A 15,100-nucleotide genomic window follows, 5' to 3' on the forward strand; every position below is an offset into this window, starting at 1 on the left:
CCTCCCATTCCAGTAAGGTGACCCAGTCCCAGCAACAATCCAGCAATCCCAGGGAGGGGCCCCAAAGAACCAGATCAGAGATAGCCTTAGGCATGTCTTTATTCACTTGAATGCTGTACAAATATTACAATTTCCTTTTGTTGAAAAAAGTATAAAAATAATCTTTATATAGGAATTCATTCGTTACTGTAAATCTTTCTAAATCTCCACAATGGCTCTAAATGAAGGTAAGTGAATAAGTGGAAGTGAAGGGAGCCTGGGGGAGGGGGACAGGAGGTGGAGCCTCCGAGACTCCTAGTTAGACACACAACTCCTCACTAGCCCCTCCACCAAGGCTACCCAGAGTTCCCAGGACTCGGCATGGCCAGAAGGGGACACGTGAGAGACCCAGACGCTGCAGGCCACCCAGCAACACCTCCTTTCTGAACCTTCCTAGTGACTGGTAGGAGCAGAGCAGAAGTGCCACTGAGCGGCAGCTGAGCCTGGCTGGGGAAGGCTCCAAGAGGGCTGAGCTCTCTGCCCAGCTATGCTAGCACAGTTACAAGTGCCAGGACAAGACAGGAGAGCACAGCCAGAACTGAGCGACCAGAAACGGCTGAGTAAGCCAAGAGCTGGGGTCAAGTCGGGGTGGGGGTGGGGGTGGGGGCAGTCCCTAGTTGGCTCCCAGCCCAGTCTGGGTGGCAGCTGCACAGGACATGTCCCTGTCAGAGTTTGAGAACAGGAACATCAAAGAGATCACAGACACCTTCACTCTCGTCCAGGTTGTAGATGTAATCGTGGTCTCCGGGAGGTGGAGAAAGCCGGAGGAGGGGGGCAAACACTGCAGAAAGCATTAGGCTGAGGTCTTAGGCCAAGAACCCCAGCCGTCACCCAGCCCCTCGCTCAGAGCTACCCTATCTTCCCAACTACCCACCTTCTGAAGACATCAATTCTTCCAGCAGCTCGGAGCTCATGCACTCTGGAATGAACATGATTCATTCAGATTCTGGCTCTCACCTCTTCCCCCCACCAAAGCCCAAGAATGAGACCCCCACACACGCCTATTAGGAGCCTCACCCTTTTTCTGGGATACCTAGCACACATCCTTAGAAGGGAACCCCGAACTCAAAACTATGATCCTTATGCCCTACATCCATCCAAAAGGAGGAACACAGCCTACCTCTCGTGGGGTCGAAGATTTCTGACAGCTCCTTGGGGAGATCCAGAACTGCAAGAGAGGAAAGCCAAGCTCGAAGGAAGCCCAGCTGGGTTCTACTACTGTCCAGTTTTCTTCAGGTCACATTCCACTAAGCTCCAGGGCTCTGTGCACCGCCTCTGCTGACTACATTCTTCGGTTGCCGAGCCAAGGCTACCAAAGGTCCAGTGCAGGTGACGAGTACAGCCATTCTAACTCAGAGGCACTGAAGAACCCCACCCCTTCCTGAGCCAGCAGTGCACACCTTCTCTGACAGAAGATGCCCCTTCTCACAACCACATATAATTCCAGTGCCAGGGGGATCCAATGCCGCCTCCTAAGGCGCACTCTCACACACACCCCTCTCTTGGGGTGCACTCACAATAGTATTTACACACACACACACAAACACCCCTCTTGGGGTGCACTCACACATAGCATTTACACACACACACACACACACACACACACACACACACACACACACGCGGCAAGTTTTCAAAGTTTCTGTGGGTCAGGAGGAAACAGTACAGTGGGTACAAGTGTTTGCTGGGAGCACTGACATCCTAAAGCCAATTGCTGGAACCCATATTAGGGTGGAAGAACGCATATGCATACCTTCCCCACCCCCCAGGACTTTTTGTTGTTGCTGTGACATGTCCTATACATTGTCAGCAAGCACTTTACTGCTGAGCTGTATCCCCAGCTATATTTACACACTGAGAAATTCCAATCAGGATTGCTTTGCTGAAAGATCATTCCATTTGTGAGAATAAAGAAAAGGATGGTTTGGACCCAAGGAGCTGAAGAGGTTTGCAGCCCTACAGAACAATAATATGTACCAAGCCCCTAGAGCTCCCAGGGGCTACACCACCAACAAAGAGTACATGGAGGGACCAGGGCTATAGCAACATATGCAGCAGATGATGACCATTTCAGACATCAATGAGAGGAGAGACCATGGGTGTTGCGAAGGCTTGATTCCCCAGAAGAGGGGAATGCAAGTCAGGAACTTGGCGGGGAGGGGGTTAGGGGATTTTCAGAAGGATAACTCAGAAAGGGGGATACTGTCTGAAATGTAAATAAAGCAAATATCTAATAAAAAAAAAAAAAAGAAAAAAGGATGGTTTAATGGGTTTAATAGGCAATAGGCCCTGCATGGTATAATTCCAACCTACCTACCAGGCAAGATGCGCCTCCTGGTGTAGTAGTGGCGTAACTTAGGGTAACCGACCCCTTTCTTTACTTGGCTTTGAGGCCAGCTCCACAGGAAGTAACTCATGCCTGCTACTGTAAATCTGGTCAAAAACCCATGGCCACAGATCACTGACCCTAGGGGGGAGTTACCGCTATTGCTTTGCTAATGTGTATATTATCAAACTGCCAACTAAACTTTTATGCCTATATGTTGCTTAGAAAAAATGGCAGGAGTTAATGCAGAAATTCATACATAGCTGATAGACTGCTGAGGTTAGCTAAAGGGTAAGAAAGATTGCACAAGCCGGAGGATGGGGAAGAGTGCTGTCAAACAGTCTTCTGGATATAACACGGCCACTGTACTCATGAGCGCACGGGCATCCATGGTTACCCACACCCGACCAAGCCGTGCCACAGCTGGGGAGGAGGGAGTCATTTTCTCTGGGTCTGTGCATTCATGTAGCACTAATGAGAATGAGGAGAACGTGAGAGTGGAAGAGGAAGTAGTAGGAGGGCAAAGGGAGTTATCTTGTCAATGGTCAAAACATAGAGAGCTGGCTGTGGCACACATCTTTAATCCCAGAATTCAGGAGGCAGAGGCCAGCCTGGTCTACACAGCCAGTTTCAGGACAGCCACAGCTACATAGAGATCCTGTCTCAAAAAGACAATTAAAAAAAATCATTGTATAGATATATGAAATTACCGATAGATTAGATATAATGTTCAAAGGAAGACTATAAATCTAAAATTAAAATGACGTATAGTTTCCTGGTGCGCTTAGGATGTAAGAGGGGTGAGGAGAGCTTCGCAGACTTCCTCTAACCCGTGTAAAGTGGGTAGCACAGGGGTGGAGGACAGAGTTGTCTCAGGCCTGGTGGTGACTAGAGCCAGCTGAGAGTCTCCAGGTGGGAGCAGGATGGCTAAGTAGTTGAGGTGTTCACCAGAAATGCAGAGGACAGATGCAAGACATAGAGACTGGGTACAAGAGCTAGACTATGTAGAGGCTGAAACCCACTATCAGCTCCCTAGAGGTGAGGCCCGCCCCAGATATAAAATGGTAAGCACCAATGTTTTGTTTTTTTTTTTTTTTTAGCACCAATGTTTAAGGAAGTGGCAGGTGCCAGTGAGGGAGAAAAGCCAAGAGCTGACAGTAAAGACAGAGGAGGAAAGAGCATCAGCAGAGACCAAGAAAGCAGCAGACAGAGACCCTCAGAAACCTACTGGGCCAGGCTCCACTCCAACAGCAGAGCTACAGCCCTGCGGCGGGTGATCAGCTGACAGACACGAGTAGAACTCGGATTACTTTTAAAGGCATCCATACATAGGAAGGAAAACAGAAAGGTGAGGTGAGCACAAAGAGTAGCAGATTTCAATGTGTGACGCTCCAGGCGGCAGCAGAGGGGAATGAAGTCCCAGGAGGGGCTGACCCTGAGATTTGGCATCCTTGTCTGGCTGGCAGAGAGCAGAAGTTAGCAGAACAGGACCTCCCAGCTCCAAGTATGGGTTTGATACAACACTGGGCTAGGGCTAGACTCTCCCTGCTGGCCCCCTCAATAAGTACTCACCGCCTGTGGGGTCCGCCTTGATGGGCTCAAAGGAGGTAGAAGGGTTAGGTCCAGATGAACTGCTGCTGCTGCTACTGCTGCTGCTGCTGCTGCTGCTATCCAGTAGTGCAGAGGACTGCAGAGGTCGAGTGTCCAGTGCTGTCAGGCCCAGTGGGAGTGAGATGAGTTCGCCACTGTCCTTGTTCTCAGTTCCGGGGCCACCACTCACTGCAACCACATCCCCAAACCCAATCACATAGAGTCAGAAATGGAGTCTACAACAGCCATAGGCTAGGTCCTATGGCCAGGATGACCACAGTGCTGGTAACCAAACCCAAGGGGACTTAGACTAATTACCAAGAACCAACTAGAAAAGATCATTAAAGATAGAACACAAGTCCTGGAGGAGGGGTTGCCAGGATCCATCAGACACTGTCCAATTTGGGATAAACTGCCCTACTAGTGCTGCCCTAGTCAAAGCTTCCTTGTTAGAAAGGGCATATTCAGGGCAAGTGGGATCCTAGTGAATAAAGACACTCGTGGACAAATCTGATGACCCGAGTTCAAATCCCAGAACGATGAAAGGAGAGAACCAATTCTTTCAAGTTGTCACCTGACCTCCTCTGACACCTCTATTTGTATCCTGTGGCATGCTTCCCCCCACACAAATAAATGAAGAAAGGGGCACATTCACTATAGCACTAAGGAAAGCTCAGAGGGGACCCCAGGAACTTCTTCTATTTCCTAGTACAGCACTCTATCACACAGGTAGCTTTCTATGGGCTCAGCAAAACAAAACAAAACAAAACAAAACAAAACAAAAGCCTTACCACAGTGTCTCACCTGCAATCTCAGCTGTCTGGCCTGCCACCTCTGAGACTTCAGTGCTGCCAAGGACAGGAGTGGGGGTAGTTAGCTGGGGGCTGCTTGGACGAGAGGTTTCTTGGGGTTGAGCTAAGGCAGGCTTGGGCAGAGGTGGAGGTGTGGACACAGCAGGTGGACTCTGGAGCAGGTCGTCAGGGGGCGGCACGGGCACAGCCACAGGCGGCGAGCTCCAGGCCTCCTTGTTTACAAGCAGCACCTCGATAGGCCCGCTCACGCTCTTCAAGTGGATCTGGTACTTCTTCTGACCATTGAGACCCTGGGAACAGAGAGAACTGAAGCAGGCATGGCTCCTGCCCGGCTGGCTCAGAGCCACACTGTCCTCCTCATCTGCCAATCCACCTAGATAACCCCCGAACGCCAGGCCTCCCCTACCTGCCCCACCCAGAACTTATCAAGTTTCACAGCCAGTCTCCACCCTCAGTTGGCACCACCTTCCAGGGATGAGCACCTACCTCTGGGATGGGCACCTCTAGGCTGGTGCCCGACGGGGCCCGGATGGCAAGGAGGGTGTCTCCTAGGATGACAAGGACAATGGGTCAGGGCCCACGAGCTCAATCTGAGTTAGAAAGGACATGTCTGGAGCAAGACAAGTGATCAGAGTCTCTAAGAGACTAGGTATTAAGCTTCTACCATCCTAGAGTACTGGGTAGAGCAAACATTCTTCTCTCCGCAAATCCTCATGCTCAGAAAATCTAGGTGCAAACACACCTCTTTCTTCTTTTTGAGGCAGGGTATTTTTATGTAGCCATGGCTGTCCTGGAACTTGCAATGCAGACCAGATTAACCTCAAACTCAAAGGTCTGCCCTCCTCTGCCTCCCAAGTGCTGGGATCAAATGTTCTATTATATTCTGGAGTGAGGCCACCAGCCCCAGGCACCTCCACCTCACTCTTCAAATAATCCTGATCCCCAGAAATGATGTTCTGACCAAGTTTTTCCAAGATATAAGAAGGAATATAAGATGAACGATTCTGAGATATATATTGCACATATATATTATATATAATGGAACTAAGTACAAATTAGAAACGGACACCACGGACTCCTGCATACAAGTATATTATACATGTACAAATTCTTGCCGGGCAGTGGTAGCACACACCTGTAATCCCAGCACTTTGGGAGTCAGAGGCAGGCGGATTTCTGAGTTTGAGGCCAGCCTGGTCTACAGAGTTAGTTCCAGGACAGCCAGGGCTACACAGGGAAACCCTGTCTTGAAAAAAACCAAATCCAAAAAAAAAACCAAAACAACAACAACAACAACAAAAAAAAAAACAAATTCTTTTCCCCTCTGTGCCACCACCATGCCTGAGAACCGTGCTGAGGAGGGCAAACCCAGAGACACACTAGGGCCTCTTGTACCCTGCGAGTCCCAATGACTTCCAAACTGCCTGGAGTCTCTTTAAGCAGGCATCACGAACCTTCAAGAGCTGGAACTTCTTTTGGGGCAGTGGACCTAAAGCTCGGGGCTCCGTGACTTAGCTCAGTCCCACCCCCTTCTCCCTCGGCCCAGGCTCTGCTCACCAGCAAAGCATCTGCAGATGTCTTCATGAGTCACGTAGGCCAAGGTGTGGAGGTTAAGGAGAACAGCTGATGCCTTTCTTGTGCAGACCACAGAAGAGACCCCATGTTTTAGCCTATGCCTGCCACACAGCCCTCAGAGGAAGTTCTGAAACCTGGGGTCCAAGTGGGTAAAGATCATAGACTAAGACTGGAAGAGACCACAGCCTCACGTCTCAATCTGACCAGGGGTTGCAGGATCATTCTTTCAAGCAGTACGGGGCCCAGAGCTCCACAGAGCAAACCCAGCTGAGAGCCCCTTGCCCACACCCCAGGGCAGGGACTGCCAGAGGATATCAGCTGTTCTGGACGTCCTCTGTGACATTCCGGATGCTCTGCTGCACCCACACCTTATGCTGGTCAAGTTCTTGCTCCCGTTGCTGCAGCTCCTCGATCTCCGCCTTGAGCTCGATCAGTTTGTCGGCAATCTCCCGGGTATTGCAACCCGGCCCGACGCCCCTGAACCACAGGAATGAGGGATTGAGCGGGATCCCTAAGAACTCTGGGTCCCAGACCTCTGCTCTCTCCTATTGCCATCATCCCACAGCCCTGACGCTTCTGCCCTCCCAAACAAAACATCCCTTACTCACTTCCACTGGATGCTGTTCTTGGATTTTTTCTCGATCAGACCAATACCTTCCAACACGTTGGTGATGTCGTAAATCCGCCGTTTCTGGCGCACAGCAAGAGTGTCGGCTGCCTGGCAGGTAGAAGAGAATGGAGAACGCTAGCCCCACTCTTAAGTGTGCACCCTGATACATTTAGTCTGCAATGGGGGTAAGTCTTGTGTCCCAACCCTGGAGTTCCTTCCAATCACTCCCGGAGTGTGTTGGGAAGAGTCCTGGTTTAGTTGTGTTCTGATGCTCGTTTCCCTGTACTAGTCACGAAGGACCACGAGGGCCAGCACCTGCAGCCCGGACCCAGACAGAGCTGAGGCTCAATGGCTTCAGTGAATGAGAACAACCTCCCGCCTCTCTCGTGCGAGAAAGCACACCGATGGCGGCCGGAGGACTCAGTGGGGCCGCCCCGCTGCTTCCCGCTACTGGTCCAGGCCTGGTCCACCATCTCCCCAGTCGCCCCTCGGCCCGGACCGCACCAGCTTGAGGTCAAGCACGCCGTCCTTGGCTTCCTGCAGAAGCGACACGAACTTGGTGGTGAGTAGTCCCAGACTCTTCTCGTGCCGGCTTGGAGTACCCGGGGGCGGCGGCGCCTGTGGCCCGGCCTCCGCCATCGCGCCCGCCCGCCCGCCGCCTCCCCTGAGCCAGGCCAGGCCAGGCCGGCGGCGGCGCCACTTCCGCTTCCGTTCCTAGTCGCCGGGCCACCGGAGCGATCACGGCTGCTTCCGCTTCCGTCTCGCGCCTTCCCAGGGTATCTGGTGCAATTCCCGTCTGCAGATCCGGACGCAAAACTCAGGGACCATCGGCAAATGTATCATTAGCAAAGGAAACGAAAATAACTTCTTAGGACAGCAAGCAAACCCGAAAAATTGTATAGCAGGAAATGGAAATTAGTGATCAGTACTGGCAGCTGAGAAGAGAGAACTACCCGAATCTTCCTTGCTAACTTGCTTCCAGACTAACTGCCTGAACACTCTATCTTGGAAGGGAAGCCCTAAGCCACAAACTTAGCCTATTTGCTTAAAACTGATCCCAAAGGCTTCCTGCTGTTCTGAGATAATTCCTGCTGTTCCTGTTCCTTCCTGCCAAAACAGCAAGCACTAACAATAAACAGCTTGCGCACGTCCACCTCTACTCTTATTTCGTTCCAGCATCATTTTTTTCTCTGGCCTCTATGCTACATACAGTTCACAGTAGCCTTGCGTCTTATTTCCAACCAATGCTTAGTCCATACAAAGGTATGAACCTGTGTGTGAATAGAAGCAAAGCCTTTAAGGCAGTTTCTGACATATAGGAAGAACTGTGTGTTTGCAAGTCTCTTATTTTTCAATTTTTAAAGGCAGTTATTGGGCTGGGGAGATAGCTCAGAGGTTAAGAGCACTGACTGCTCTTCCAGAGATCCTGAGTTCAATTCCCAGCAACCACATGGTGGCTCACAACCATCCGTAATGGGATCTGATGCCCTCTCCTGGTGTGTCTGAAGACAGCTTACAGTAACAAATAAATATTTTTAAGGTGGTTATTATTATCATTTTATTATATTGTATGTGTTCGTCCACCTGTGCGCAGGTGCTCACAGAGGTTTAGAAGAGGGTGTCAGATCTCTGGGAGCTGGAGTTAACAGGCGATTATTACCTGCCAACTCTGCGACGAGAGGAACAAGCGCCCTTAACCTCTGAGCCATCTTGCCAGTTGGCAAGTCTTACTTCTTTTTAACTTAGTTATCACTTATGGTTATGTCTTTATGGTGGTCAGCTCCTCTAGGATGCACATTGCCTTCTGCAAGTCTACTGAGGATTCGCACTTGTAAAACAGGCAGAATTTGGAAGATCTAGTTATTATAATGGAGCCCGAAATTGATGTTGTCTTCCTGAGGTATTCATGGTCAGCAAGGATACTTACTTGGGCCTTTGTATCAATACTGACCCAGAACCTTAGCTGTCAACCCTCAGCAGCCTACACTCTGCAGCTAGGAAATGATGGGGCTATTCTGATGGGTGGCGCTCAATTATCTAGTGTCCTCTGTGGCTCCCCTGCGTCACAAGAACAATGTAGCCTTTAAGATCCCTGACTGCCATCTTCCATTATACCTTTGCCTCGCCACAGGTGATCTTCCCTTTACCAAGGCAGATAACCATCAGTGGTTCTCTCACGTTGTTTGCCGAGGCTCCAACACAAGGGGGTCATCCTTCAACCAGCTTGAGGCTAAATCATCTTTAAATGTGCAAATGTGTTTCCTGAGCCCTTAGAAATCCTAGGTGGGCTGATCATGACTTGGTGATCACGGGGAGTCCACGGCCGCCCCAGCCCAACAGGAAATGGCTCCCAGCTCTCCCCACCTCAATGCAGATGCTTTTCCTGTGGGGAATAAAGTGCCAGAGACTCAGCTTCCTTCCTTTCTGCTTTGAAGAGGGAGGGGCCTTGGGGAGAAGAAGGGGCTTCTGGGCAGTGAAGTGGGAGAGAGGCTTCCTCGGGGAGAGGAATTTGGCTGCTGGTGCCAAAGGAGCTGGAGTCCCTTGGTCCCGTGAGCAGTGAGGGTGTGCCCAGTTCTGCGGGAGAGAGAAGGCCACTCTCAAGGCCAAGGCCACTGGCGGAGGAGGGAGAACTGGACACCGGGCAGATCTGGTAAGTTCTGTACCAAACTGTCCTGGGCATTACAGAGCAGGAAAGGAGACTTACAGTTAGGCCTATTTGAATAGTACAACCCAGAATCCCAAAGGGCCAAGGCCTCCCAGGTAGACCCTTTTCTCTTACTTCCTCAGGGGCTAGGCAAGAACCCTGCTCCTCTTTCTCAGCGGAGCCAGGAGCATCCACTCTGGCTGACCTAGTCCAGGCTCTGCCCCGACTCCTACCGCATCTGCAGCTCCTCGAGGCAGACCATGGACTCAACAGCCAAGGACAAGATACAGCCCACACTTCTTCCTGGTATGAGCCTTGCTGGCTGGGCTTGGGGAAGGATGATGTCAAGAGAAATAGAAATAGTGGGGTTGGGTTTTTCTGTCAGGTCTAGCTAGAGCTCTAGAGGATCGCAAAGAATGGGCTGTCCTGAGGAAACAGAAGGGCAGCAGGTTTGTTAGCCACGGGCCCTCCCTGACTGATACAACCACCCAGGCTCTTCCTGCCCAAGGCCTGAGTGGCCAGAGCAGGAGAGGGCCGAACAGCTGGCTCGGGGCGCAGCACTCAAGTGGGCTTCAGGCATCTTCTACCGGCCAGAGCAGCTGACCAGGCTGGGCCAGTACCGAAGCCGAGAAATACAGCGTAACTATTCCCTGGAAGCAAGAATTAAGGTGGGTAAGGAGCAGTGGTGTTCAAGTAGACTGTAGGGCTGGCCAGGCCTTACTAGTGACCTCTCTCCACAGTCGGTGGTGCAGTCATACCTGGAAGGTGTGCAGACTGGTGTGTGGCAGCTGACCAGAGCCCTCGAGGCTGTGCAGGGAACGCGGGAAGCCCTGAGTCAGGCCCATCACTTACTCCAGGGTTTGTCTCGGACCTCACAAACCCTGGAACCCCTGAGGGAATGTGTCGTCCAGCACAAACAGCTCCAGGTCCTGACTCAGTTGTTGCCGAGGCTACAAGCAGGTGAGTCGGGGTGGGGGCCATTGGGGAGGGTGGAGATGGAGACCCCTGGACTTTAGCTTCTAATACTCCACAAACACTCATACTGATCAGCAGCTGGAACACCAGGAAAGGGATTACATGGAGAGATTCACCGAGACGTCCCAGAGAATAACCTCAGCTCCAAAGAGCGCAAGAAATAGGCGGTTCTTAAGCTTGGCATGTTAAAGTCAGCACGGAAATTCCACTAAGTCGCTGTGGCCACAGTAGTTTACAAACTGAAAGAGCATCAGCTATAGCTCTGATAGAGCATGTGTTTAGTATGTGCAAGGCCCTAAATTCAATCCCAGGCATCATCCCAAATAACATACAACATACAATACATACCTACATCCATACGGTGAATAGAAATCAGCATGGTCTCCAATTTTTCTGCCTGTAACTTTTTTTTTGAGACAGGGTTTCTCTGTGTAGTCCTGGCTGTCCTGAAACTCACTCTGTAGACCAGTCTGGCCTCGAACTCAGAAATCCACCTGCCTCTGCCTCCCAAGTGCTGGGATTACAGGCGTGTGCCACCACTGCCCGGCTCTGTAACTTTTTTTTTAAAGATTGATTTATTTATATGAGCACACTGTGGCTATCTTTAGACACACCAGAAGAGGGCATCAGATCCCATTACAGATGGTTGTGAGCCACCATGTGGCTGCTGGGAATTGAACTCAGGATCTCTAGCAGAGCAGTCAGTGCTCTTAACTGCTGAGCCATCTCTCCAACCCTGAAGCATTGTTTTTAAAGGTTCTTTTAAGCCATTATTTGAGTGCCTGAATGTATACCGCATTGAGTGCCTGGTACATGCAGGGGTCAGAAGAGGACTTCCATACCCTGGAACTAGAGTTAGTAGTTGTGAGTTGCCACATGGGTGCTGGGAATCACAGCCAGTGCTCATAACCACTGAGCCACCCATCTTTCCAGTCTGCCACCCACCTTCTCGGCATGCTTGATTTCATGTTCTGTTGGATCAGGGGTTGACATATAATCCAGCTCTAGGCCTTAGCCTGGATGTTCAGATGAACCGATGCTTTTTCTTGATTATTAAATGGTTAATACATTCCACCCGTCGTCCTCTCCAGACCTGTGTCTCTTGCTGTACTCATAGCACAGGTGGGAAGGCTGAGACCTCAAAGCCACCTCCTTTCTTCATTAGTGCCAGCTGCAGTGGCCCACACGCAGACCCTGATAGATACTCAGCGATTCTTGGAGGCATATGTGAGCCTGCGGGAACTCGAGCAGCTGCAAGAGGAGACATGGACACCCCTAGGAGGGCTGGAGTTGCCAATCTTCCAGGGGCTAGGCCTTCTGGCTGAGGCTCTGGGCCAAGCTGTGGAGGCGGCCGCAGGAGCTGCGGGGCGGCTGGCACGCGAGGATCCAGCCCTGCTGGTAGCCGCTATCCGTGTGGCAGAGGTGGAGACCGAGCGTACAGTCCTGGGGCAGGCACCCCGAGACTGGCGGCAGCGATGTCTTCGGGCGCTACGGGAGGGCCTGGAGCGGGTCCACTTTGCATCGCCTGTGCTTCCTGAGCCTGGGGCCCTGTCGGGGTGGCTTGAGGCTCTGCAGGTAGCCTTGCCTGCTGAGTTGGCAACAGCTGAGGCCCTGGTGGCGCCCTGCTGCCCACCGAGCTACCGTGTGGTTCAGTTATGGGCCCACACCCTGCACAGCGGCCTGCGGCGGAGCGTGCAGCAGCTCCTGGCGGGACCTGAGCTGGGAGCGGCTGACACCTTTGCCTTGCTGCACTGGGCACTGCATGTGTACCTGGGGTGAGTGCCCTTGGAGCAGTGGGAAGTGGGAAGAGGAGAGGCTCAGTATGATACCCCCGCTATCTATCTCTAGGAAGGAAATGATGGGGAACTTGGAACTGGGGCCTGAGGCCGATGTGTCCCAGCTGGAGCCCCTCTTGACCCCAGAGAACATCGAGCAGCTGGAAGCAGCGTTTGTGACTCAGGTCCAGGTGACTAGGGGCTGCCTAGTTGTCTAGTTGAATGTCTTGTCAATACCCTGACATATCTTGCCGCTCCTCACTCTTTCATGACAGGGAAGTGTGGCTCAGTGGCTGAGGAAGGCGCTCGACGGGGAGGTGGCTGAGTGGAGCAGGGAACAGGAGCCCAGCACAGATCCCTCCGGTTTCTACCACTCACCAATGCCAGCCATTGTACTGCAGGTAGGTGGGAGGAGCCCAGGGGCGTGGAAAGGGGAGATGGGCGGGTCTAGGACGTGTCTGAAGGCTGCTCCTCCCTGCTTGTAGATCCTGGCTGAAAACATTCAAGTGACCAGCCTGATTAGTGACTCGTTACGTCGGCGGGTACATGACATGGCAGTATCGGAACTGGGCGCATTCTTGAGAAGGTTTGCCAAGCAGGGGGTACGGGGGTACACACCTCTGTGTGACAGGATGGGGGTTGGCGGGTGAGTGGGTATTCTGGGATGGGGGTTAGGGGGTGAGTGAAGAGTCCTTTAAACAAATACTTGAAAGTGGGACAGGAGTTCTGGGGGTGCAGCTGTGGGGGGTGCCCGATTAGCCGCAAACCCAAGAGGCTCCTCTGCCCACTGCAGCTTCAGCGATGCTCTCATCCGATTCTCCCGGGGCCATCTCAGGGGAGAAGCCGTGGCCCCTCACTATGTGTCCTACCTGCTGGCTGCCTTCAACCACCAATCAGCGCTGAGGTACTGCACCTTCACTAACTCCTGAGTCCCTGGCAAAGCCTGGATGCCGCCCACCCCAGATCCACTTTGGGTTCACAAAGACGGGGTTCTATCTAATCTTGGCTCTGCTGATTCTCAGTTGTATCACGAGGTGCCCGTCACTTTTCTCACTAGTATTACTTGGGTAACAATAAAATCGTCAGAGAATCATATTAGATAAAGATGTTAAATCTACAACATTCTTTCAGCAAATATTTATCAAAGCTCTACTCTGTATCAGATGATTACAGCTAGGAAGGAGAAATTTTCCCTCCCACTCTTCCTCCTGCTTTGAGACAAGAGTTTCAGCCTTGTCCCGGCTAGCCTCAAACTGGTAGCAATGTTCTTTCTTCAGCCTCCACCAGCCCGGCTATCTTGAGTGTTATGCTCTTGGGCTCAGAGTGGACAAACTGAGAATTTTTTACTCTTATCTTGACTAAGATTAGCTTCCCTAAAAAAAAAACAAAATAAAAGGAAGACTAACTTAACTTGAGGTTACATTAGAGGCAAGCCCCGCCGGGCATACTCTTCCTAGCCTTACAGAATCCCTTAATACATTCAGAGCCGCCCTTCCCGCCCCCGCTCCCACCAGACACTGCACCACAAGGTGGCGCCAGACTGGATGACTCCTAGAAGGCCATGCGAGCCTTGGCCTTGGTCCTGAAGTCGCACTTTTTGGTCCAGATCTTCCGTCTCAGTCCTGCTGCCCGACGGGGAAGCCTCCGGGGTCTTAGCTCCAGTCGAAGCTGCTCTGGATGACGTACAGAGGAGGATATGCCGCCTGGTTTTGGAAGTACTGCAGGTTGAGCTCCAGGTGAGGTTGCCATCCTAGTCTGGATTGGTAACGTGAGGGCAGGGGAGACACGGTATATGTATGGTGGTCTCCGCGCGATCCGGATCATTTCTCTATCCGTCTGTGCTATGCTTTCCCTAGCCCCTGTTCTCCGCTCTGCCCTCGCGTCGGTGGCTACTGAGTTCTGAGTTGCTAGACAGTGTGTGCGAGCAGACGTCGCACTTCTGCCAGAACTTCTGGCGCGTACGGAAGCCTGCTGTTCAGGTGGGGCGGGGAGAGGAAAGCTGGGGAAGGAGCAGTGCCGGTGGGACCCTGCATTCAAGCTGGTTACTGTCCTGCAGCTGCTGCTGGCCGAGGCGGAACGAACCGTGGTGTTGCAATACCTAAGGGCGCTGATGCAGGGCCGTCTAGTGTGCCGTGGTGCGGACGAGCGGAGCCAAGCGGCTGAGCGCCTTCGGCACGATGCTGCCCAGCTTAAAGAGCTTTTCCTTGGTTTGGTGAGAGCTCGTTGGGAGGGCAGACAGTCGGGAATCTCTATAGTCGGCTGGGAGCCGAGGGCCGGCTGGAAACCCTGTTCCCACGCGTTCAGGGCCTGGAGGAAAGCGCTCACTGCGCTCCCGTCCTGCTCGCGCTGAGCGAACTACTCAACCTCCACGACCCCACACTGCTTGGCCTCGAGGTGGCAGGCCTGAGGCAACAATTTCCCGACGTGAGGTGCGAGGAAGGGTGGGGACAGGGGAGGAGCAGCCCAGGAGGACGAGGGCTGGGCTGATGCACGTGGTGGTATTCCTGCAGCGAGGATCACATCTCTGCCCTCTTGGATCTGCGCGGAGACGTATCCCGAGAGCATCGTCAGGCAGCACTCAGCTCGCTGCTGGCTGGTCCACCGCCCTCACCTTCCACTGGCCGCCGGGCACTCTTCAGCCTGGTACCGACGCCTACGCCCTCTCTGTCCTCCTGCCTCCCCTCGGGTCCCTGCTCCTGACACCCATCTGTTTGCGTAATAAAGCCACGTCTACCGCACGTCTGAATCTATGTG

The 15,100-nt window shown here is 52.4% G+C and overlaps 2 protein-coding genes across 2 annotated transcripts; one reads left to right on the forward strand and one right to left on the reverse strand.

Moving 5' to 3' along the window:
* Positions 1 to 81: 81 nt before the first annotated feature.
* Positions 82 to 7,712, reverse strand: E2f4 (E2F transcription factor 4). Its single transcript, XM_052166403.1, has 10 exons — positions 7,457 to 7,712; positions 6,951 to 7,060; positions 6,658 to 6,819; positions 6,325 to 6,368; positions 5,254 to 5,315; positions 4,760 to 5,057; positions 3,938 to 4,144; positions 1,160 to 1,207; positions 914 to 958; positions 82 to 820 (listed from the first exon to the last, which is right to left on the reverse strand). The coding sequence occupies exons 1-10, from the start codon at positions 7,589 to 7,591 to the stop codon at positions 705 to 707; spliced, it is 1,227 nt and encodes a 408-aa protein (XP_052022363.1). The 5' UTR covers positions 7,592 to 7,712; the 3' UTR covers positions 82 to 704.
* A 1,295-nt stretch (positions 7,713 to 9,007) lies between these two features.
* Positions 9,008 to 15,084, forward strand: Exoc3l1 (exocyst complex component 3 like 1). Its single transcript, XM_052166399.1, has 14 exons — positions 9,008 to 9,602; positions 9,740 to 9,902; positions 10,089 to 10,264; positions 10,337 to 10,556; positions 11,737 to 12,346; positions 12,420 to 12,537; positions 12,622 to 12,747; positions 12,832 to 12,932; positions 13,140 to 13,250; positions 13,953 to 14,082; positions 14,203 to 14,325; positions 14,403 to 14,558; positions 14,651 to 14,775; positions 14,857 to 15,084. The coding sequence occupies exons 2-14, from the start codon at positions 9,857 to 9,859 to the stop codon at positions 15,044 to 15,046; spliced, it is 2,232 nt and encodes a 743-aa protein (XP_052022359.1). The 5' UTR covers positions 9,008 to 9,602; positions 9,740 to 9,856; the 3' UTR covers positions 15,047 to 15,084.
* The last annotated feature ends 16 nt before the right edge of the window (positions 15,085 to 15,100 follow it).

Source organism: Apodemus sylvaticus, chromosome 21 (assembly GCF_947179515.1).
Source record: "Apodemus sylvaticus chromosome 21, mApoSyl1.1, whole genome shotgun sequence".
In the NCBI taxonomy this organism is placed as follows: Eukaryota; Metazoa; Chordata; class Mammalia; order Rodentia; family Muridae; genus Apodemus; species Apodemus sylvaticus.

Coding starts and splice junctions, on each gene's coding strand:
- E2f4 (XM_052166403.1), bottom strand. CDS start 7,591: ATGGCGGAGGCCGGGCCACAGGCGCCGCCGCCCCCGGGTACTCCAAGC. Junction 5,058..5,253: donor TAGAGGTGCCCATCCCAGAG/GTAGGTGCTCAT, acceptor CTCTGTTCCCAG/GGTCTCAATGGTCAGAAGAA. Junction 1,208..3,937: donor CAAGGCGGACCCCACAGGCG/GTGAGTACTTAT, acceptor CCTCTCTTGCAG/TTCTGGATCTCCCCAAGGAG.
- Exoc3l1 (XM_052166399.1), top strand. CDS start 9,857: ATGGACTCAACAGCCAAGGACAAGATACAGCCCACACTTCTTCCTG. Junction 12,933..13,139: donor CTGGGCGCATTCTTGAGAAG/GTTTGCCAAGCA, acceptor TGCCCACTGCAG/CTTCAGCGATGCTCTCATCC. Junction 14,326..14,402: donor TACGGAAGCCTGCTGTTCAG/GTGGGGCGGGGA, acceptor ACTGTCCTGCAG/CTGCTGCTGGCCGAGGCGGA.